This window comes from Puma concolor, chromosome D1, assembly GCF_028749965.1.
Source record: "Puma concolor isolate L17-30 chromosome D1, mPumCon1.1.hap2, whole genome shotgun sequence".
In the NCBI taxonomy this organism is placed as follows: domain Eukaryota; kingdom Metazoa; phylum Chordata; class Mammalia; order Carnivora; family Felidae; genus Puma; species Puma concolor.
The window spans coordinates 59,291,010-59,315,596 of record NC_141676.1 but is presented as its reverse complement, the minus strand read 5'-3'; the positions used below and the strand labels follow the sequence as shown (position 1 = coordinate 59,315,596).

The 24,587-nt window shown below is 48.1% G+C and overlaps 1 protein-coding gene and 1 long non-coding RNA gene across 4 annotated transcripts in view; one reads left to right on the top strand and one right to left on the bottom strand.

The window, feature by feature from the left end:
- Positions 1-21,440, top strand: LOC147576755 (uncharacterized). The gene is made up of 3 exons (XR_015241084.1): positions 1-1,567; positions 1,847-1,925; positions 21,098-21,440. It is a non-coding gene; the product is annotated as an uncharacterized LOC147576755 (long non-coding RNA).
- Positions 15,759-24,587, bottom strand: part of SLCO2B1 (solute carrier organic anion transporter family member 2B1) — a 63,066-nt gene continuing 54,237 nt past the window's right edge. Inside the window, exons 15-16 of one of the 3 annotated variants that reach the window (XM_086678325.1) lie at positions 17,134-17,220; positions 15,759-16,609 (exon numbers count right to left, since the gene is read on the bottom strand). In XM_086678325.1, coding sequence (XP_086534451.1) covers positions 17,142-17,220 — 79 coding nt within the window. In that variant the 3' untranslated portion in view covers positions 15,759-16,609; positions 17,134-17,141. Of the gene's footprint in view, positions 23,996-24,587 lie in introns of all 3 variants that reach the window. The other 2 variants (XM_086678327.1, XM_086678324.1) reach the window with 2 other exon arrangements.

Here is a 24,587-nt window from a genome sequence, read left to right as displayed (position 1 = left end):
GCTGGTCCCTCTAGCTGTAAAGTTTTCATGAGTTGCTGCCCTGACCTAGGTCTCCTCTCACGGAACTACTTTTTGCCTCCACACTCTTCTTCCTGGGGAAGCTGAAAGGCAGAGCAGACTTAGGCTCAAGGCCAGCCAGGGTTCCGGTATAAACTCAGTTGAGTCAGGGGCAGGAGTTGGTAGGGGGAAGGGGAAGGAGCAGGGTTGGGTGTTTTCCTCTCCTCCCCTCCCCTCCCTTCCCATTTCCTTTCCTCCCCTTTTCTTCCTATGTTTTGCAGGTAGAGGTTAGGACAGGTCAAGGGCAGTAGCCTATTTAAATCTTGATGTCCTTAAAGCTCAAGGTCTCTTCAGCTATAGATGCACTTCGAGGAGGTGAGAGCTAAACTCTCTAAGCTGCACCAGGTTCGGGCTCCTGATAATGGAAGTTAGTGAGACAGTTCTCCTGGCTTCACCACTGTTCTGTGTCATTCGGAAAATAGGAATTGATACCTCTGTTGGTTGTAAGAGTGATGCTTGGGGGCCACCCCAAATTAATGATGCAACAAGCCTATTTTATAGGTTTTCTGATTCCCAGTTTGGTGCTCATGCCACTGCCTTGCCGTATGCAGGAAGTTGGGGGCTGAGGAATGGGAATGGGAGAGGCAAATGGGTTCTTGCTTAGATCTAGGAGTGACCTTAGTTTGTTTGGCTTCCTTGTTAACTCGGGTCCTCATGATCCTCCTCAGCTACTCCAAGCCTTCTACTTCTAGAATTATAGGATCTTGGAATCAAAGCACTGAATTATAAGAACCACAGAGTTTGAAGGCCATAGAACCATGGTCTGTTTGAATCAGAATGTAAGACTCTTATGGTGGTAAATGAAACACTTAGAACTTGTGGAAGGTTGTTATATTAATGTTCCCCTGCAATGAATCCTGCCTATTTCTATCTATACTTTTATGATGTCCCTTCCCACACTGACTAGTTTGGCCAGTTGAACTCCTTTGGCTATTGAGACATCGTGATGCAAGCAGAGGATTTAAAAGTGCTTGTGCATTGGGGCTTTCCTTCTCCTGGTCCCCTGAGATCTCCATGTGTAGATACCCAGGCAAGCTTCTTAGGGGAAGAAACCAGAAATGAGCCACCCCAGCTGAAGCCCTCTAGACCAACTGGCTCCCAAGTGATCTTCCAGCCAGCTGCCTGAGTGACCCTAGAGAAGACCAGGAGAACTATCCAGCTGACCCAAGCCCAAAATTGCTGACTCACAGAATTGTGAACAAATAAAGTCGATGCTGTTTTAAGTCATTATGTTTTGGAGGGGGGTGGTTTGTTACACAGCAGTAAATAACTGACTCAGAGGCTTAGAATTAGAATTGTAGAGTCTTAGTCACAGATTCCATATACCCCTACAAGCATGTATCTTGGTTCCTGGCAGCAGAGACTGGAATCTTTGATGTAGTAACTGAGGACTAGAAGGGCCCTGACACCTCTAACCAGTGAGACCCACTCCTTTTCTTTATCGACCGACGGGGAGACCAGTTGACCCGCTCACCCTCTTACAACCTGGAGCCTTCCCTCCACCCACAAGGTCTTTTATTCTTTGGCATTTTGTTCATTCTGTCACAAGGTCTTCTTGTCCTACCCCTGGGCTGGCTTCTCAATCCCTTCCCTCTGCTTTAGGAAGCTGTCTCATGCTGATCTGCTTGTTTTGGTCTTGGGGGCTAAATGTGTATGTGGTGGAAACTCGTCTTGGTATTTATCCCAGTGCCTGGTACAGTGTGAGTTAATGAACATGTATGTCCTGAAGAAAACTACCACCACTACCACCAACCTTCTCTCCTTTCCCTGCTGTGTCCCCTTACTACAGTGTTCCTGGATCTGTCCACGGTGCTGAATGTCTTTATCCTTCTTGCCACTGCCTGCCTCAGAATGGCTACTTCTAGAAGGTAAGAATCATTTCTGTGTCCTAGAATTAAATTTCTCAATCAATGCCCACCTCTGTCTCCGTCCCTCCCTCTCCCTCCTTCCCTGTCTTCCTCTCCTTACCTCTGTCCCTCCTCTCTCCATCTCCTCCTCCCTGCCCAACCCCATCACTCATACAGATCATTAGGCTGCAGTATTTAATGAAAACTAATATGTGGTGATGTATACTAATTAGGATTAGGTTAAGTGGTATGCATCAGAATGCCCAAAAACAAGGGTCTCTTAAAGGATAAAAAAATAAAAGTTCATTTTTCATTAAAAAAAAGTCCAGATGTAGACAGTCCAGAGTCTGAATGGTTTCTCCACATTCATGAGAACCAACACTCCTTCTAGCCCCCCACTCTGCCTTCCCTAGGGTATAGTCCTCATTCTTTGGTACAAAATGGCTGCTAGAGCACCAGCCATCACATCAGATAGCAAGTGGAGACAGAAGATAAATAAGGGGGCCACTTCCCTTACTTTTATCCAGCACTTTCACTTACATGGCCACATGTAACTAGCTTCAAAGAGCATGGTAAATAAGTCTTTTAACTTGGAGGCAATGTGCCCAGCAAAAGGTTGTAGTCATTACTATTGAAAACAAAGGAAAAATAGCTATTAAAAAGTAACTGGATATCTCTGACAGTGGTATTGATGGCGACAGTGACTGTGGCATCCTAGTTGTGGTGTTGACGGTGGTAATGCAACGGTAATGGTGGTGGTAATGGTAGTAGAAGGGGTGATAATGGTGATGGCGGTCATGATAATAGTGATGGTGATGAACAAAGAGATAATGGCGAGGATGGTGATAATAAAGCTGGTGGCCAATATAAGCTTTGGTCCAGGAACACAGACTCACTCAAGCATCAGCCTGGCCCAGGAGAATACCAGAAGATGGACCCAAGAGACTGCAAGGCATCTGGAGCTTGGAGTCTGCTCCAAGCCACAGGGGCACTGCTACTTTTCAGTGCATCAGCCGTGAACCTCTTGCCTTCTTAAGGCCAAGTCACCCCCGAGCAAAGCATGAATCAGATTCCTCCCATTTAGGCTGGAAATAACTCTGGAATGAAAACTTAAGGCCTCAGGGAAATGAAGCAGCAAGAGTGATACTGGACTTTCATTTATTAGACAATAAACACTGATGGAATTTGTTGTTGCAGTCAGAGTTGGCTTTGCTGTGAAGTACACAGGGAAACACGTGGATATGTAGTCTCAAAAACAGGAATAAACGGTTCCAAGGACAGACATACAGAGAGAGTTACAGATTTGCAGAAAGAAACAGCCCATAGTCCTGGAGACGCACAGACACATTTAGTATCCTAAGGAGGCACGAGGCCGACCCCTCTCCCCAGAGACACAGGCCGTCCAGCCATCTTATTCCATGGGACAACTTTCATTTTACCCCTGGGTCCCTTGCACTGAAGGTACCAGGGACCAGAAGTGACCTTGATGAGGGGGCTCAGAGCTCAGCAGCCAATCAGAGAAGGAAACAGTGTGACCTTTGATACCCATCCCACCTGCAGTGAGGTTGCGCCGGTGTTCCAAGGCCTGCCCCAGGCCGGCCCAGGTTCTGTGGCTGAAGGTGACCAGAGCAGTGGGACTTGGGTTGGAGGGGGTGTGTCCTCCAGGATGTCTCCCCCAGGGGCCCAAGGACACACCTGGAAGCCATTAGCAGAGGAGCCATCAGGCAGCAGGCTCTGGCTCCAGGTGAGAAGGCGTGATGAAAACATGTGGCAGCCTCCTGCCCGCTGGAGATGGAGGGCGGAGGACACCTTGGCCTGAGTAATTCCAGCATCACTCCCCTGGCACCCACCTAGAACGTAAAGGTCACCACAGGCTTTGGTTCTCAAGACGGTTGGTGAGCCCACCTCCTGAACCTTTGACACCATATTTCTTGACCATTCACGGTGACACTTCTCTTCTAGGAAGCCTTCCTAATGACTCCTCTGCCCTCTGCCTCCTTTGTCTCTTTCTCTGCTTCTGCTCAGGGCTCCTCCATGACATCCCCTGACCTGCCTACCCTTTCCACTGATGTGTGATTCCTTATAAGTGGCAGCCCTGCCTGGCTCTAGCTACTGTGGCCCTTCTCCTCTCCGTCCACTGGGAGCAGCTTTACTTCACCGTGGTTTCCGTTGTTTCTTAGTGATTGAAGATGTTCAGGTCCCACCTTGGGTCTTGGCCCCATTTGCTGCTAATCCCTGGCCCTGGGACTCCTGACTCACTCATTTCCCATCTCTGGTGTGCTGGAGCTCCCAGCTCATGAAGGAGCCTACAGAGAGCCCTGCTCTTTGCAGTTAGACCATCTATTACCACGAGACTAGGCCCCCAAAACTGGAGGTTCTTGCCACCCCAGAGCCGCTTCTGCCTTTCTAGTCTTACGTTGGTCTTTTATCAGGATGGTCTAGTGCTGGTTTCCCCCAGTAGGTCAGGTTCTAAGTCCCTAGATTTCCCTAACTGTGTCCCAAAATGATAGAGAAAGTGTTCAGCTTCAGGTGCGCTGGGTAGCTTCCCCCAGCTCTATAAGGGCACAATATCCCTGGGGATCTTTAGGAGCTCGTCACTCTCTGGAAGTCTGTGGGTGGGCAGGAAGACCTTGAAAGCTGGCCAGAACACTGATTCCTGGACGCCCCACATATTCCTGGACTTAAGACAGGAACCTCAGGACAGATGGGTGGACAGCAGCCTGCAGAGTTCCCTGTTGGGCCAACCCCAAAGTCTGTGCCTCAGCAGCTCCCATGACACACCCAGGATAAACAGCTCTCACCCCTCCTTAGTGCATTGCCTGCCTATGGTGGGGGCTTCAGCTTGGCTCTGCCAGTATGTCCCCAGCACTGCCCTGGGAAAGGAAAAAAGAAGCCAGTTGGAAGTTCAGAAAAGGAAAGGCTAAAAAGGAGCCCACAATCGGCCCTAATTAGCCACTGGGAGAGTGAAAAGGAGGTCAGAGGCCTGAGTCTACTTCTGAAAGAAAGCACCTGGCAGGCAGAGGCATGGATGGTCTGTACCCCCACACTACACAGCACGGGGCTTGGCCCCACGCAAGCCCATCCAACCCTGGCTCTTAGGACCCCCAGCTGGGGAAGGTCTCGACATCTACACACCTACCCGTAGAACTGTCATGGCCCACTCCTCTGAAAGAAGCAGCTGGCTATGGGGAAAGAGGGAGGGAGACGGGAGGGAGGGAGGGAGGGAAGGCATTCAGACATGAGTGAGCATCCACTGTATGCAGTGCGCTGAGTTGAGAGGTTTACATACATGATTGTATTTAATTTTCACAGTGGTCCTGAAATGGAGGTACTTTGGCCTCAAGTTTTAAATAAAGAAGTGGACCCTCAGGTTAAGTAGTTGACCCAAGATCACACAGCTTAAAAGGGGCCGAGTGGAGAGTCCAGCTTAGGCCTGTGCTCGGCAGCCTGTGCTCTTGGTGCTATAAAATGAGTGCTTGGAGGGCAGAGCCCTCGCCTGCATCATCTCCTATGCCCCAGTGCTCGGCCCGGGGAGGGGCAGGCACGTGGCAAGTGCAGAGAAGAGCTGTTGTACTCAACAGGCAGGACAGGCTGAACCAGGGAAGGACATAAAAAGGCGGGGAGGGAGGGATGTTGGAGGCAGTACAGAGACAGATCACTTCCATCCCCTGGGACATCATGCAGGGGACCCCTGGGGCAGCTTTCCTGGGGCTGAGGACAGTGCCGGACTGAACACAGCTTGTGCCTGGCCATGGGGGAGGCAGGGGAGGAAGAAGTGAGGGAACAGTGCATTTCTCTTTCCCTCTTTGCCACTCCTCCTACCCTCCCGCCCACCCCAGATGGTTAAGCTGAAGCAGAAAACAAAATGAAGAACCTTTAGCCCCTGCTGGAGCCAAGCCACCTCTGCTTAGCTCGGGCAGATCACCAGCAGACCAGCTGGGCCAGGGCCAGGCTGTGGTCCAGAGCGGGCTGGGGGGCATTGAGGAGAGGATACACTAGGCCTCAGGGCAGGGCCACTGTGGGCACAGCACCTTTCCATGCAGGCTGAATGTTCTGGCAGCGGCTGAATGTTCCTAACAGAGGGGAGGGGCAGCAGGATGGGGAGACGGAAGAGGACCCTCCTTTGGCCCCGCCTGTGAGCACCCCAGCAGTAACTGGGGAGTAGGAGAGAACACATATTGGGTGAGGCAGACCTCACATAGCTGCTGTCTTTGCAGCTCTTTACAGCTGTCTTCACGGCTTTACATCCTCAAAGGTAGTGCCTCTCAGTCCTGATTTTAAAGATGAGGAAACTGAGGCCCAGAGAGGGTAAGTAACTTGTCCAAGGCCACAGCGTGAGTAGGAGGAGGGCTGAGATTCCACCCCCAGCCGTTTGGCTCCAGGCCTGCTTTTAATCATCATCATCTCCTGAGAGGAACAGCAGAAGCTTGCCTGTCTGCACCCACCAGCAATTAGGGGCCCCTCGGTATTGTGAAAAATGTCAGTGGAGTGTGTCTGATTAGGCTCATCAGTGCCCAGCATGGGACACATGTGTTTTTAAGATGGATCACCATTATCCTTGGCTGAAGAATTGCGTGGGGTTTTCTAATTACAAATTATTCCTGCTGGATTTCATTATGCTCCCTCTTGTCTGGCTTTTTATGTTCTCCATCTTACAAAACTTTGAAAATCATAGTTGGCTAAGCTTATTTTCTTGGTCTTAAAATATACAGCTAAGCTTTTATTAAGGCACAATGTTGTTATATTTTTAACAAGTGAATGTTTGACTCAATATTACAAGAAGGCAGCGATTATTTGAAATTCACCATTCTACATTTATAACAAGTCGAAAGAGCAGGATGGAAATTTACCTTCCTGTAGAAAACCTTCATTCATTTGGAAGGCAGATTTCCACCTCCCTGTGGTAGAGGGAGGTTCTCATTTAAGTGTTTTGCACTGCTTTCAGCCAACGGCCAACTGTTGTAGGCAAGTGGCCTGTGTTAGATCATTTCTAAGTGAGACTTTTCACTGAAGACTAAAAATTCTTCAGACTTAACAGCATTAACAAAGACAGAAAAAGAATGGCTTGTATCATTGAAAAAAGAAGACGAAAATGCAGTGCTCACCAGGACCCAGCAGAAGTTTACTTAAAGGAAGTCAGGCTAATCTCCCCTCTCTCCTCCTTTGGGAGACCCTGAGTGATGAATCAGGGGTCTGTCAGAGTCCTAAGAATCTTGATTTCAAAAAGGCATTTGGGACATCTCCCAAGGTGTTTTTATGGCAAGACAAGGGGCGGGATCAAATAGTGATACTCTAGGGGAATCCCTAGCTGCTTGGACAGCTGGTGGAGGAAAATTGATTAGTGGATCAATGGCAGTCTGGAGGGCAGACTGTAGCCCTGCCCATGGCTTAGTCTTCCGTGCTGACATGCTTGGTCTGATGTATTTTTGAAGGACTTAGATGAAACCAAATAAAACGTGTATCAGATCTGCAGGCAGAAGGGTGACGATGTCAGGTGGCAGGACTGGGTTTCAAAATGATTTGGATTGACTTGATATGTAGGTGACAGCCATAGGTTCAAGTTCATGGAAGTAAATGCTAGGTTCCTATTAGGGCTCAAAGGTTGGGGTGGGGAGAGGGAAAGGAATTATTGAGCACATACTGTGCTCACATACTGTGCCATAACTTTTGCATAAGGTAGCTCACTTAGTTATGAAAACTCTCGAAGGAGGACATTGCTCTCATTTTTTTAAACATTTTAAACATTTTATAAAATTTTTTTTTTCAACGTTTATTTATTTTTGGGACAGAGAGAGGCAGAGCATGAACGGGGGAGGGGCAGAGAGAGAGGGAGACACAGAATCGGAAACAGGCTCCAGGCTCCGAGCCATCAGCCCAGAGCCTGACGCGGGGCTCGAACTCCCGGACCGCGAGATCGTGACCTGGCTGAAGTCGGACGCTTAACCGACTGTGCCACCCAGGCGCCCCTAAACATTTTAAACATTTCTTAAGTTTATTTATTTTGAGAGCGAGAGAGTGTGAGAGTGCCACCGGGAGAGGGACAGAAAGAGAGAGAATCCCAAGCAGGCTCCATGCTGTCAGCGCAGAGCCTGATGTGGGCCTTGAACTCAGGAACTGGGAGATCATGGCCTGAGCCGAAGTTAAGAATCCAATGCTTAACTGACTGAGCCACCCAGGTGCCCCTGTTCTCGTTTTATAGGGGAAGAAACTGAGGCCCCGAGAGGTTGAGCGTTTGCTTGAGGTCACAGCTAATAAGCAGAGGAGCTGAGGCTGGTCAGACTCATAGGCCCACCTTCTCACAAAATGTCGAAGACAAAGGAGACGGAGCTTAATGGCAATTATGTGCAAAGAAAAGAAAAACACACGTTTATGTGATGTTAGTCCCATATTGTAATGCTGAGCCTTTTCTGAGCCTCTCTTTTGGGGCCACCCTGGACCCGGGCTTGGGGCGCAGAGGAAAAAACATGTCCCTCCTAAGCAAGTAGAGCTGTTAGGGGAGGAGAACCCAACACAACAACAGGCAAATTGGTAGCGCCGGGTGTCTTCCATGCCACGGGAGCCCTGGGAAAACGGGACTCCTGCTTCAGGGAGTCCTGGCACACTGCACAGAGGAGGCAGTACCTGGCCTGAGGCCTGAGGATGACTGGCTTGTCTGGGAGCCCAGGGAGCACATGGCTTGCAGGTCCAGATGGAGTGTACCAGTCTGGGCACTTCATTTCTTTCATCCTTCAGCTCTGAGCCCCACTGTAAGGCCCAGGAAGAATCTGGGCTGAGGAGATGGGGAGGTTTGCCCATTCTCCACCCCCAGCTCCCAGACCAGGAATGGAAGAAGAGAGCAGGAGGGGAGCGGGAGATCTGGAAGGCATCTGGGAGCCAGAGTCAGGGCTTTCCCTCTGGGAACACTGGGAGGTTCTGGGACCTTGGGCTCCAAACCTGCCGGTTACTTTGTAACCATAGGCTATCTCCACAGCTGTTCCTTCAAGGGCCAGAGATTGGTGCTCAGGGCCAGGGAACGTGCAAAGAACAGATGTCCTGGGTGTCATTTGGAAGAGAAAAGGAGGGCAACCCAAGTCTTTGAACCCATGGGGCATCCATGTGAATAGCACGTGCAGAGGCCTGAGGTCAGGGGACAAGGCTTGATGGGCCAGAGATGGGAGGGCAGGAGATGGAGGAGGGGGGTTGCTGAGATACAGTTGGCGAGGTCTGCAAAGGCCAGGCCTTGCAGATCTTGTCAAGATTTTAACCTTTATCCCAAAGGCAAGGAGAAGCCACTGAAGGCTTTTAAGTGGAGAGGTGATCTTTCAGGATCTTTCAGGATCTTTCCTTTCAGGAAAGATCACTGTCACTTTGTGATTGGAGGGGGCTGACTGCGAGAAGACAAATGAGGTGCTTGGGGTACAGGTGGGTGACAACAGCACTGGAGCTGGGTGATAGTGTGGAGGCAGGAGGGGTGGTAGGCTTGTCACTCGGGGCCTGGTGACCAGATAGTGAGGCAGAGGAGGGATGGCTCCAGGATGTCTGGCCTGTGGATGATGGGACCATCCATTGTGAGCAGAAAGACCAGGAAAGGGGTGGGCAGAGAGCGTGAATTCGGCCTTGGTGCTGATGAATTAGAGATACTGAGGCATCCAAGTGGAGATGTTGAATGGACAGTGGGATATTTGTCTGGAGTTCAGGAGCTGTGTCAGGGCTGGAAATGCGAAGCTGGCATTGTCAGTATTTAGGTGGAATTGAAGCTGCCTGCTTACTGAGAGCCCCCATGGGTCCGTTGTCTGCTCTGAGAGGCAGACCCCCCCCACCCAACCCTGCCCCAAAGCTAGCTCAGGACTGCCTCTGGGCTTCCACCGCTTTTCCCTGCAGCGTTTGGTCGTGTCTGTCTCCCCACTTCAACGGCAAGCTCCATGAGGGCAGGAACCAGATGTATCTCTGCATCCCCATCAGCACAGATCCTGGCATAGAGGAGGGATCAGTGGCAATTTGATAGTTGATGCATGAAGCAGCTCTCAGAGGAATAGACTGCCATAGAAGGGAATGAGCTTCCTGCCCCAGAAGGCACATGAGCAGGGGTTCTATGGGGCTGTGGGGAGTAAGGGAGATTCCTATACCCAGCAGGTGTCCTCTGGGGACCCTCTCTGCCCTGGATTCTAGCTTCCCAGGACCTGAGTCATTTCCCCTAGGGAGTAAGGAGTGTCATTTCCTCTTATCCCTGAGTCCAGAGTTTGGGCTGGGACTCTCTGTGGTTTCCTCCTCCTCTGGAGAGGTTTCTGGAGGCTGTGCTGACCTCAGCAGGTGCTCCCCTCCCCCACGAGCCTCTCAAATCTGGAGCTCCACCCAAGCGTAGATGCCTTGCTGGGGTTTGCAGAAGCTGCTGAGGTAGCTTTGGCCTCGGCTGCTAGGACTGGCCGCCTGCCCTGCCCAGGCTCCTCGACCTCAGCCTTGGCCTGAGCCCTCCTCCCTCCCTAGCCACCTCTGCTCTACCCCACTGCATTCTTTACTGCAGCAGCTTGGTCACTGCAAGAGCCAGAGTGGGTCTTAGCCTGGAGATCCTGGGAGCTTTATAGGAAGGAGGCATACCTGGAACCTGGAGGAAAGGGAACAGATTAGTTAAGAAGCTGGGAAGGGAGGGGTGCCTGGGTGGCTCAGTCGATTGAGCGTCCAACTTCGGCTCAGGTCATGATCTCACGGTCCGTGAGTTCGAGCCCCGCGTCGGGCTCTGTGCTGACAGCTCAGAGCCTGGAGCCTGCTTCCGATTCTGTGTCTCCCTCTCTCTCTGACCCTCCCCCATTCATGCTCTGTCTCTCTCTGTCTCAAAAATAAATCAACATTAAAAAAAAATTAAAAAAAAAAAAAAAAGAAGCTGGGAAGGGAGTGGGAAGGGGGGGGGTCTGGAAAGGGGCTAAGGAGACACAGAATGTCTCCATTGCTTTGGAGCACCTTTAAGAGTATCTGGCTCCCTCATTTGGCTCCCTCATTTCTCAGAGAGAAACTGAGGTGCAGGGGAGGCAGGTGGAAAGACTCCTCGTGGGGGAGATTGGAGTGGAGGATGCATCGGGCATAAGGAAGCTCCATATGATTGGGGAGGTGGAGAAGGGGAGGGAGCAGAGGGCCCTGGAGGCCAGGGAAGGCCATGGTAGTTGACTGTTCCACCTGGAGTAGGTGTTGGAAAGGTATGGGAGTCCTGGGACAGAACTTTCTGGAGTCAAGGCTGGCTGAGACTGATTTCCTCCTGTATGAGAATCAGCCCTGCTCTCCTGTCTTTTCTTCCCATCTCACTGGGAACTTCTGTAAAATAAGGACCCCCTCTTCCATCTGATTGAGACATTCCTAAGGTAGGGAATAGTCTGGAGGCTCCCTGAGATTGGAGGACTGCCTCCCTCACCAGACTGGGGCCAGGACAGGACTGAACATCCATCCTCTGTCCATCCACAGCACTGGGAGCTGGAGCAGTGCAGGGAAGAGAGGGGACTGGGGGCTTGCCCCTCAGATACGGAGACGCAGAAGGCACCTCAGAGGGGCTTAAATTTGACACAACTGACCAGCACTGCCCCATTCAGAGAGGAGAAGGTGAACCTTAAAGCCTGTGAGATGAGAGATAAAACCAACAGAGAGAATTTCAGCTCCGGGGGCTAAGTCCTTACCTTACAGCGTAGCAGGGCCTGATAAGGTACATGTTGTTAGAAGAGGTGGGAATGTTGAGTTATTCCCACCCTGGCTTGGAGCGCTCAGCCTGAGATGACTGTGGTGACCGTGGTCCATGCCAGCTGGGCTAGCTCTGGCAGCAGACACTGCAGGGGACTGCCAGGCTGCCCCAGAAAACCCAGAACTACGTTGACTTCCAAACAACTACAGGACAGGACTACAGGAACTTAAAGAACCAAAGCACGGCCTTGCCATCTCTTTGTTAATATAATTTTATGCCTGTTTTTTTTCAAAGTTATTTTGCTTTTTTTTCCCAGAGTGTGCTCACTATAGAAAATTTGAAAAATGGAAGGTAAAAATAAACACACCTATGATCCCACTATCCAGAGACATTTTTGACAAATTTCCTTCCCGTCTTTTTTCTAAGCGTATGTTCTCCATAATTGTGTTAACACTGCTCTAATCTTTAAAACTTTTACTTTTATTTTTTTCTTATGATTATTAAGGGGAAGCATGCTGTTAGTTTAAATCTTTTTTTAATGTTTATTTGCTCTTGAAAGAGAGAGAGAAACAGAGCATGAACGGGGGAGGGGCAGAGAGCGAGGGAGACAGAATCCAAAGCAGGCTCCAGGCTCTGAGCTGTCAGCACAGAGCCTGATGTGGGGTGAGATCATGACCTGAGTCCAAGTCGGACCCTTAACCTACTGAGCCACCGAGGCGCCCCTAGCATGCTCTTAGTTAAAAAAAAAAAAAAAAAGTATAGGAAAACATGAAAAAGGAGGAAAAAAAAAAAAACTACTCAATAATCCCATTATCCCATCAATCATTTTGTGAAGACATTGGAGTATTTACTTCTTGACATTTTTCTGTGCCCCCACATGTTTTTGTTTTTGTTTTTGTTTTTGTTTTTGTTTTACATGTTAGGAGCCATAAGTATAGCGATTGGTTTACAGTTTGGGAGACAGCATGATGTCTTTATAACAACAACAAAAACCCACCTGTATTCAAATCCTGGCTCTATCACTCATTAGCTGAGTGGCTTTGGAAGTTACTTTCACCTCTAAAACCTTAGTTTCCTCGGCTATCAAATGAGATCAACCATTATCCAGTTAGAGAATTGCCTTGCAGATCTGTGTATATGAAACATCTGGCAGTGCATCCCATACTCAGTGAGTCCTCAATAAAAATGTAGTGGACACTTGTCACATTTTTTGCTGCCTAAAACGAATCCATTTTTATATTTTGAATGAATTCCCCAGGAGGTGAAGCCTTTGGGAACTAGGACCCCACCTCCCATTTCAAAGCCGAAGGGGGCCAGATAACTCTCCCACTGTCACCCCCTGGCAGTTTGGCCAGCCATTCCTGGCTCAGGACTTCGATGTGACAGTTAGTGAGGCTGGGAGGAAGATTCATTAGAATATATCTGTGCTCATGCCATGCAGCAGTGCAACATCTGGAGGTGTAGTGCTGTGGAGATGTTCAAAGGCCATGCCAGTAGAGGTGTTGGGACCAGCTGTTCCTATTGTATGACCTTGGCTGTGAATTCAGGTGCCCACTCTTTTGATTCTCCAGCTTTCTCATCCACTCTGAGATGCCCAGTGGAACTGCTAATAATTTTTTTCTGTTTTGCTTCATGTGAGTCCATTGCTGTTGCTTGCGACCACAAAGGTTAGTTCCTAGATCTTTCAACAGTGAAATAAATTTCAGGCACTGGCTTTAACTACCAGCCAAAGTTTTAACGCAGACAATTCCTGGATATGCTAGAAGTGTTGGGCTTACTGTTGGCCCTTTGGACAATGAACAGGGTGATCCTAGATCTGTGCCTCACTGCTCAGCCCAGAGCCTGCCTGGAGAGAGGAGTTACTCAGAGCTGCTGAAGGCAAGAATGAAGGAAAGGAGGGATTGCTACATGCCCGCTTCCTACAGGCAGCGTGTGTGTGGTTCACTTGGATTCCTAAGGCTCTTTGGACCTCCACTGCTTTATCCTGTGACTTAAGCAGCCTGAAACCTTTGCAGCTCATTTTCTTCCCCTCCAGACCTGGGTTTCCCGTAGGATGGCATGTTGGAGGTAAAAACCCTGGCTGTGTCCTTCCAGTCCAACCTCCTGAACATTTCTTAATCCATACCTTAGCTCCGTCTGCAGGATATCATCTCAGCCCACCCTTATGGGGCCCTTACTCACCATTGGGCTGGTCTTCAGGAGGCCAGTTAGGTATCAGGAGCAGGCCCCCAGGGGCCAGCTCAAATTTAACCAGTAAGACTGCTTGTCTGGGTATCTTAGGCAAGGGGCTGCAGGCAGGCCCAGCCCACAAGTGGAACTCCAGAGATATCAGCCAGGCCTGAATGACACCTGGAGCCTGGCATACTGTCAGTGTTTAGGAAGCGTGGATTGATCAGAGACTCTGGGATTATTGCTTCTGTCCTTTCTTGGCATGCCATCGGCAGTGAGACCTGGACCTGGCTATCTCTCCTGCCTCATCTCCCCCATTCCTGCCTTATGCTGTAGGCTCCATCCACATCAACTAGTTCCCTGAGTGTATGCCAAGCTGTCTCACTGCCGTGCCTTTGTACATGCTGTTCCCTCTACCCAAGGCCCTCCCTTAACCAGGTCAGCCTGAAGAACTCCCACTAATCCATCCTTCTTATCAGGCACACTGAATGCAAGTATTGCCTCCTCTAGGGAGCTTTCTGGAACTGACCCTGGGAGGCCTCCCTCACTGTGCCCCCTCTGGACCCTGCCCCTGCAGTCCTCTGTTATACTGCTTGGCACAGAGTGTTGCAGGTATATGTCTTCCTCAGAAGGCAACACTTATGAGGGAACTGGACTTGTTTCTCTCTGTACCTTCAGTGCCTAGCCAGGATCTGGCACAGAGGGAAATCCAGGACGTGTTTGTTTCCTTTCTACACACCCCCACTGCCTTGGAGGTAGGAGATGCGGTGGGAGAGGCTGCAGGACCTTAAATGCCAGCTAAGGAGAGAGGCGTGGTCAGATTTTCACTGTTGAATGATTCTAGTGGCTGGGACCCCTCTCATTTGGGGTAAGAAGAGTAATTTTTCAATTTGGCTCTCTCTCAGCCCAGAAAACAGGGGGTTAGTTCTCAGCAGGAACACGAAAGATGGGCCTTTACCTGGGGTCATCACTCCTTCTTTCCCTGGACCCCCTTGCCCTTTCTGCATTCACTTTTAACTCTTGAAGTCTCTCCCCAAAGGCCTGGGGTCTAGGACCCACACCCACTACTCAAGGGCCAAGTGCAAACCCCAATCCCCTGTTATGTAAGTGAATTATCCTCTGTTCCCAACCAGCGCCAGCCAGATCTCCTCCTCCTAATTGATTTAATCTTCTCATACCAGAGAGTTGGGCGGGGCTGGGGAGACAGCACTGATCAGAAGCCAACACGTCAGTGACGTAGGCTCATTAATTACAGGGAATCTAGGTCATGGATTGGCTCTGCGTGGCTCTGATCCTCCCCCTCCCCAGTCATTTGGGTCTCTGAAAGGACATTTTCACCTCCTCCTCATTTCTCAAACCCAGTCCTACAGGGACAGAAAGTTGAGGGTCCCATAAGCACTACCTTTCTCTCAAATCTCCCCAAACTCTCAGCTCTGGCCAGCATTCCAATCTGAGCACAGGGCACAGCCTAACATAATTTATTGAGAAATGAAGAGATGAACAGATGATATAATTTGGGGGTGGGAAGAGACCTTGGCGTTGCCTTTTTAAAAAAATTTTTTAACGTTTATTCATTTTTTGAGAGACAAAAGAAAGAGTGTGAGTGGGGGAGGGGCAGAGAAAGAGGGAGACACAGAATGGGAAGCAAGCTCCAGGCTCTGAGCTGTCAGCATAGAGCCCAACATGAGGCCTGAAGTCACAGACCATGAGATGATGACCTGAGTCAAAGTCAGATGCTTAACCAACTGAGCCACCCAGGTGCCCCGGCGTTATCTTTATTTACTTTCTACACCAAGCAAATCTTCACTTTGCAGCTTCTCTGATAGCGGATGTCCAGATCTTACTTGTGTACCCCCAGCGATGGGGGGCTCACTCCCCTGAGATAGCCCTTCCCTTGTATGATGGCCTTTCTCAAATGGGGCTGAGACATCAGCCTTGTGACTTCTGAGACCCAGCTTTGCCTCTGGGGCTACAGGGCCTGCCCCAGAACAGACAGCCAGATCCTGAGACACGGTGATTGCTCTTCTTCAGGCTGAACACTCCTGGCTGTTTCACTAGTTCTTTATTTGGTAGACTTTACATATTACTCCCCACTGTATCTCTTCTGTGGACAAGGCATGGAGATCATCATCTCCCCAGATGCACAGAGCAGAACAAAGACTTCAGGACAGTGTGAACAGGTCAGGGCAGGACTGTCACCTTTTCTGATGTTGATATTAGATTTCCATTGATAGAGCCTGAAATTGATGGAAATCTTTTGAGGCTGGATAGCACACTTTTGACTCAGCTTACACACAGAGTCAGCAAATCCCCATCATCATTTTTTTTTCTGACATTAGCAATGGAAAGTCTCCGTGAAAATGATCTTTGTGATAATTAGGAACATCTCCATGTTTCTTTCCCATAATTCTTAACATCCACCCTGACATTTCTCATACAATCATGCAATTATCCATCTACCCATTCACCCACACTACTATCTATATATTCATCCATCCATTCACCAACCTCACTCTCTGCCTACATACTGTTCTACTCAGCTGCCCATAGATTCATTCATGCACTCATTCACCCGTCCATCCACCTACCTACGAACCAGCTCATTTACCCATTTATACATTTCTATCCACCTGTCTGATCATCTACTTAACTGTTCATCCATCCATTCACCATCTACCAATATAAACCTCCTATCCATCCACACATCCATCTCTTCATCTACTCCCTCTCCCAGTCACTCATACATCTATATTCATCATCCATCTGTCCATCCACCCAGTACTTACTGGGGCTCTATTATATTTTAAATCTGTGTTGAGCATTCTGAGTGATTCAAAACTGAGTAAAATACAGGTGCTCATTCTTTGGGAGCAGTTAAAGCAGATGATGATGAGTACTGTAAAACAGGAACAATGAAAATGCTTTGGGGATTCAGAGGAGGGAGAAGGGGTATCTGGATAAGGCTATGGATATCTTCTTGCCAGGGTAAACTTTCGGGTTGGGCCTTAGTAGAACAACAGTATGTGGACATACATAAATGCATTGGAAGTAATTCCAAGTAAAAGAAGCAGCATATCAAAGATACAGAGAACAGAATTCATGTCTTACTCCTTATGCCCCAACTAAAGTACCAAATACAGAGCTGGGCACACTTTAGTAACCTGATACATATGCAGTGATTCATATTGTTCCTTCTCTGACAGGGATACCCCCAGTAGTTAATCAAGAGTTTAGTCTTTCTCTTTAAGAGGATTCTACAGTTGCCTTGCTGGATGGCCTTGGAGAAGTAACAAAGCCTCCATGGGATTCTCTGAGTTTGGAGTTGAATTTCTGTCTCTATCAGGTGGTCCTTTCCCCCTAATTTTAACTATTTCTACTATGTCCTCTGCTCTCTTCAGAGACATCAGCATTTCCACATACCTTAAATTTTATTTTCTTTTGTTGGCACCAATAATCTCAACCCCACCCCTCTTCAGCTGCCTCAGCCACATCCCCAGGCAAGAAATTCTGTAATATGGAGGAAGGGAGAAGTTCTGTGTAAAGGAAATAGCACTGAAGTAGAAGCCAGGAGTCATGAATTCAAAACCAGCTTTGCCACGAGCTTGCTTTGTGACCTTAGGCAAGCCTCTTTCCCTCTGTTTTAATCCTCCCCATAGAATCTAAGCACTGAACATAGCATTTGAGATCCTCTCATCCAATATCCTCATCTTATAAATGGAAAAAACAGGCTCATAAAGAGCATGTGACTTGTTCTAGATCCTATCTGGATTAGTGGCAAGGCCAGAACAAACTTAAGATTTCCTGACTTTTGGCTCAAGGTTTTCTTTACCCAACCACAATTTTTCAGTCTCCAGTCACAGCCCCTGTATATCTCAGGAAGAGCTTCCTCTCCCACTTCCATTCCCCAGGAAAGAACGTGTATCTTCAAATGTTTTGACTGTGTATTATTGACGCATGCCTGGGTGGGGGCTGGAAAGGCACTATTTAAGAGCAAGTATTCCCAGCCTGACGGAGTTAATTATGTTCATCAGGAAGAGAGAAGAGAAAGGAACAATGCGCTCTGCTTATCTACTGGGCTTTAATCAAATTGAGAAACGAGGAAATCCATCACCCAGAGGCTAAGGGAGTTGGAGAGCTTGGCTTCCGCTGGCTCTGAGAACTGTAATGGGTTGGGCGCTGTCCAAGGTGCTGACATCTTCACTTACTGCTTTGAGTTGCTAGGAGAGGCAGAGGGACAGCAGCTTTTAGAAGATGGACCAGGATAGAGTAAGAAAAGGTCTGGACCTGCTGGGGACAGGCTTGAGTTCCTATTCTGTCTTCTGAATCTTCCCTTTTCCATTTATTTGTTTATCATCTTTAGGAAAAATATCTCTTATGGCTAGAGTCCTCGGCTGGGATTGAAGAAATAGGAAGAGAGGGAAGAGCCCTAGACGCTTTGCTGTCAGGGAGATGGACCCCAGTATGAGGGTGGAAGCCCTTTCTTGGCCTTGAGGACTTTCCCATATTAAAGGGAGATGTGAGTTTGCTTTTATAAAATCCTCAGTCCAATGATAGTTATGAACTACCTTTGAGAATTTGTTAAAGTGGTGGAGAAACATCACTGTGTCTTTAACTCTAACTCAAGTATGATATAAGGGAGGCATGGACCATGTCTACATGGAGCCTCCAGTCTTATGAGGAAGACCTGGTCTTCCTCTGGAAAGTCTCAGTTCAGCTGAGGAGACATGTTCTTGATTTAGAGGGAACCCTCAGTTATAATCAGGGAGACGATGGACAGAGACATTAAAATGTGCACAATAACCTACCAAAGAACTCAGATCTTCACACTTCTGATTGAGGTTTTTGGTGCTAGATATTTTGTGTTAATAAAGGAAAATTTGCTGGTAGAGGTGAGCTTGAGCTGAACTTAAAGGAAAGCAAGAGACTTGGGTCTCTAAATCTTAGGCCTCCTGAGAGTCATGACCATGCCTTCTCCTTCCCTTATATCCCCTTTAGAGTAAGCACAAGTCTTGACATGGAGCGGATCCTTGTTCAATGTATAATTGCCAGCAGATAGAGAGTGAATGTACTTCCTCAGTGTTTGGGGAGATAGCAGAGTGAGGATGGTATAGAGATCAAGGAGGAGGGTTGGTTGGAATGAAGAGCCCGAGGCTAGGGTGGGGGGATAGTGGTGGAGTGATAAGATGGACATAGGGAGTAGCCCAATGTATGTCCTGGTCACTGAAGTACAGCATTTGGAACAACTCCTTCATATTTCTCGAGCTTCTGAGAGACACTTTATTGAATCTTGGACTGTTAAAACTAGAGACTATTAAGGTACAAAATCATAGACTGCTCAGCTTCTAGAGCCACATGACCATGGATAGTTGGAATATTAAAACCGTACCAACTTAGCAGGGCAGAACACAGTGTGTTGAAGTTATAGAAATACTATAGGATACTAGAGCCAAAGAACCAAAAGTCCATATTAGGGAATATTAAAATCCAAGAATCTCAGTGTCAAAAGGGAAAAGAAACCCCAGTTTATCGACTCCCACTATTTTATCAGTTATGGTGCTGAGAGTATTCTAGTATATTTTCCCATTTAATTTCTACTATAAGGTTTAAGCCATTTATTCCCATACCTACTCAATGGAGTACTTCTGTCAAAAGTTTATCAAACATATACTTGCATAAGTTTCATGACAGGGGAGTCATTATCTGTGTGCATACCTCTACTCCCTGCTGAATGGCAGATAGAAAGTTCTCTCTTATGTAAGCTGCACTCTCTTCCTGTAGTGTCCCCACATTGGTCCAGTTCACGTCCTCTGAGCTACACTGAGAAAGTCTAATCTCCCACTCACATGACAGCTTTTCATATGGCTAAAGACAGTCTTTATTTCTTTCTTCTCTAGGATAAGCTGGTTTGTTCATCATGTAGCTAGAAATGGGACAGCAAATCAAAGAATATCTGAGCTGGAAAGGCCCTTAGAGGTCATTTTGTCCAGAGACTTCCTTTTACCGCTGGGTGGTAGAGCATCATGGTCAGGAGCCTCGGTTTTAGAGAGAGATGAGCCTGAATTCAGAATCCAGAGATCCAGCACTAATTTCGTGTGTAACCTTGGGTAAATTACATAATATGTCTGGATCTCAGTCTCCTTATCCATAAAATAGAGAGAATAATAATATTGACACACTATAGTTGATGTGAGCATTGAATGAGATAATGCAAGGGAAGCTCTTAGCGGAGTGCTTGGCACAGAGTAAGCAGTCAATAAATATTAGCTATAATTATTGGAGGTCCAGAGGGGCAGGGACTTGCTCAAGATCACAGGGCAACTCAGAGGCAGAGCTAGGGTTAGACCAAGGCCGCCTGCCTCCAAGGCCAAGTCACTTTACCATTTACATTTCCACTCTATCTGCCTTGGGAAGAGGAAATAACTCCAGAGGGAATTGGAATACTTTGCTCACTGAATCAGTTAGAATGCAAGTAAGAGAATACCTGATTTAGAGGCTTAAACCTTTTGTTTCCTTAACAAGGAGAGGGGGGGAAGGTAGGTCCAGGTTTGTCTGGTGACTCAACCATGTTTAATGATCAAGGCTTTTCCAATTCGAAGCTCTGAGAGGGACTCCTCTGTGATCACAAAATGGCTGATATGGCACCAAGCACCATGTCCTCCCAAGCAGGAAGAAAGGGAATGGGAGCATAAAAGTTCTTCTTCTCTCATGCCTGTGTCATCCAGGAGGAGATTTTTCCAAGCGGATCATCCCCTTACATCTTATTGACCAAAATGAAGCCACATGTCTACTCTTAGCCTACTCACTGGTGAAGAGGAAGGCATTTCCATGAATGGTTTGGATTATCCCTGTGGCTAGGTACCTTGCTACTAAAACAAGGAAAGGGAATTGGCTATAGGAAGGCAACCAGTAGTTCTTGCCATACTTAACTCTGTCTCCTCTCTGGATTGGCCTCTCCTGTCCCTTTCACCTCTGCTAGGGATCCTGCCCTGGTTTCCACCCTTGTCCAGCACACCCTCTTCTACCACATAATTGAGCATCACCCAATTCAAGTCTACTTTGCCAAGCTCTTTCATCTGTTCATGTTCAAGTCTTGTTGTCCCACGCAGTCTGTGAGCATTGGGAAACTAACAGCAGCTACTAATGAATAATTGTGTGCCAGACACTCCTCTGGCCACTTGTAACCAGCTTCCAATGGCTGGTTCCAATGCTCCATATCTGCTGGTGTTTACAACTTTTGTGTTCCCCTCCCACATTGTACCAGGGTTAGTCTGTGTGACCAATAGAATATGAAAAAGTTATGGCATATCACTTCCAAGATTGTATTAGAAAAGACACCATGGCTTCCATCTTGGTAGCACACATTCTCTTGGATCATTCATTCCAGGGGAAGTTAGCCACCATGGCAAGAGTACCCTTATGGAGAGGCTTGCGTAAAAACTAAACCCTTTGACCAACTGCCAGCAAAAAATGGTTGCCTGACAACAACCACAGAGTGAGACTGGAAGTGGATCCCTGTTAAGCCTTCTGATGACTGCAGCCCTGGCTGACACTTGACTGCAACCTCATGAGAGATCCCGAGCCACAATCTCACAGTCAGTCCACTTCTGGGTTCTCAATCCTCAGAAATTGTGTGAGATAATAAACATGCGTCATTTTAAGCTGCTTCTGGGTTTTAAATCCTCAGAAATTGTGTGAGATAATAAATATGTGTTATTTTAAGCTGCTAAGTTTTGGGGTAGTTTCTTACTCAGCAGTAGTTAACTGCTGTAGTGCTATATTGTCACATTACACCCTCACAACAACCCTGAAAGGTGGAGTTTGTGTCTTCCATAGTGTGTGTGTGTGTGTGTGTGTGTGTGAGAGAGAGAGAGAGAGAGAGAGGGAGGGAGGGAGGGAGAGAGGGAGAGAGAGACAGAAAGAGAGAGAGAGAGACAGACAGCAAGCATATGCATACACAGAGGGAGAGTGAGAGAGAATCTTAAGCAGGCTCCATGCCCAGCACAGAGCCCAATGCGGGATTCCATCCTACAACTGCAAGATCATGACCTGAGTCCAAATCAAGAATTGGATACTTAACTGACTGAGTCACCCAGGTGCCCCATTCCTTCCATTTTTAAGATTAGAAAACCAATGCTGAGTGCAGTGACCCCTCACACCTGGAAAGTGGCACAGCTGGAATTTGCCCTCATGTTTATTGGATTCCAGAGCAGAGGGAGAACCTGGTTCTGTTTTCTCAGCTGGAATGTCTGCAGGGTGAAGTTTAAGGAACAGAACAGGAGGAGGAGGTCTCTCTGATGTGTCTCCTCTCATTTTTTTTTTTTATTCCATCACATTAGTTAGCAGCCACTACATCATCTAGTGTGTATTTGTGATTCTGTGGCAAGAAGTTTTATTAGAACAAACAGTGGAATTTTGAGAGGCTCTTGAGTAACCTTGGACAAATGTTTGTGCTTTTCTAGGCCTTAGTTTATTTGTCCACTATATGGGAAATATAACCCTTGTCCCACATGCCTCACCAGGAAACCGTGAAGATCAAGTGTGAAGGGATTTTGTAAAATGTGAAGTGTTGTTGAGTATGGAAAGGTCTGCTTTGAGTACAGAGCACCCCTGACCCAGGGCCCTCCCAGTCCCACACAGCTACCTCTGCACAGGTGGCCAGCGCTCCCCCTCTTCTCTCCCACCTGAGTTTTGCTTCCAGAGACAGAATATTGAGAGAAGTTTAAGGCCCCGATTCACTTCTTTAGCCTCATCCCTCACCATGACCCCTCTCTTAGGCCACACTGCAGCCATGCTGAACTAGTGGAAATTCCCCAAGCCTGCCAGGAGCTTTCTGTATGCTGAGACTTTATCTGTGCCCTTTCTTTTCCCTGGACACCGTTCCCAGCTTCTCCACCTGGTGTGTTCCTACTCATCTTTCAAGGCTCAGCTTAGATGTCCCCACTTCTAGGATGCCTCTCTTGACCCGGTTCAGGACCTCCTAATTCTCCCCTTGATTAGCGCACCAGCCTCCTGCCTGAGCTCTTGGCCTCCAGCTTCCCTTTACCACTCAAAGCCCCCATGGTGCAGCCAGCAGCCTTTCTAAAACACAAATCTTGTCATGTCACTCCACTTAAAATAACCAGTCAATGGAATTATCCATCAATCAATGCTTCAAGGGCTTCTCCTTGCCCTCCGGAAGATATCCAAAGCCTTCTGCTGGAACTCAAGGCTTAGTCCCCAGTGGTGTCTCCAGCCTCAGCTCTCCTGTCTCTCCTGATTGCCCCACCCAGCACAGTACACCCCTGCCACATTGCTCTTGTGTCATATCTCAGACGCACCTTGCTCTCTCATGTCTCCCTATCTTTGTGCATCCCAGTGTTTCTCATGCCCAATCCCTTCATCTTACCTGGGGACTTCCTGCCTAATCTCCTAAACCAGCTCTGATCTAACCTGTTCTGGAAGACTTTCCTGATGGCCCCAGGAAGAGTTTGTGGCTTCCTCTTCTTTATTCCCTATATGACTACTCATGCTTTTGTCACTGTGTGTCAGCTTGTCTGCTTACACTAGGAGTTTGCTGTATCTGACACGTGACTGTGTCCCCAGCAGTGCCAGCACAGGTGCATAGAGCAGCCATGTAGGATTTGTTGGTCGGGTGGGTGGTTGAACAAACAAACGAATGAATGAATGGTGAATGAATCCATCCTTGAACCATCACTTCTTGGTCAGCCCCAGAACTACTGTTTCCCAGGGTAAGCCCATTTTATAGCAAAAGGGGCAGCAGGGGAAGGGACTGCTCTAGAAGGGAGAAAGAAAATCAATAAAAATGTAAATCTAGTTGAGAAAAGCTGTCCCAGGCTGGCTGTGGGGAGAGATAAGGCTGGGCAGGCTGAGCCCTGGCTGACAGTGGAAGAGAGATTAGGGGACAAACAGAGCTGCAGCCAGGGCAGTGTGTCTCCCTCCTTGGTGGCTCCTCCCTCTGTCTTCACCTCGATCCTGCCCCCATGTTCTATGTGTGCCTTAAATTCTTTCAGGGACAGGAGAAGGAAACGTACAAATATTGGTCATCAGGTGCACTGCCTGTATGTTATTATTTGGTTTTCACAACTTTTGGGAGACAGGAAAGAGGAAGGATCAGCCTCACAAGTGAAGAAACAGATGCAGAGAAGTTAAATCACTTGTTCAGGGTCACATTGTGAGTAAGTGGCAGTCAGGATTTGAACCCAAAGCTCACTGACTCTAAAACTGTTCTTTTCACTCCACTCCACCAGAGGTCTACAGCCAGACTTCAGATGGTCCCCAGCCTCTGAAATCAGATGCACAAGTGTTTATATGACTGTGTGCAATTTTAATGGAGATGTATCTTTTTATCAGTGTCTTTAAGGTGGTTGTCATCCACCCTCCATTACCTCTACCAGGCTTTCTCTGTAGAGGTGGTGGCCTTTGAGTTGAGTCTGGAAGATTGGGTAGGACTTCATGAGGTGGTATGGAAAGCCAAGCAGTGGGGTGGGGATGAAGCAGGCCTACTAGGTAGCGGGAAGTGCCCGTGTTGGGGAATGTTAGGGGGAAAGAATTCAACGTGGCCAAAGAATGTCAAAGGTGCTGTGGGTTCTTGCTCTTCATTTATTTGCACTCCAATCATGGCTCCTGGCTCCCAGCTCGAGAGAGGCATCTGCCTGACCTGCAACTTTCCAGGGTGGGTCTGCCAAAGGGCCTCTAGGCCAGGCATCAAGATGTTCGTTCTGGTCCCAGGAGAAACTGCTAGATTTTACCACCAGTTGACTCGAGCATGGAGACTTTAATGACTTCTCCCAACTTCTAACGGCAGGGTGAGAAGAAAGTGAGTTCACAGATGCAATAGCTTGTGGCTCCTCATTGGCCAGAGGCCATAAGAGCAT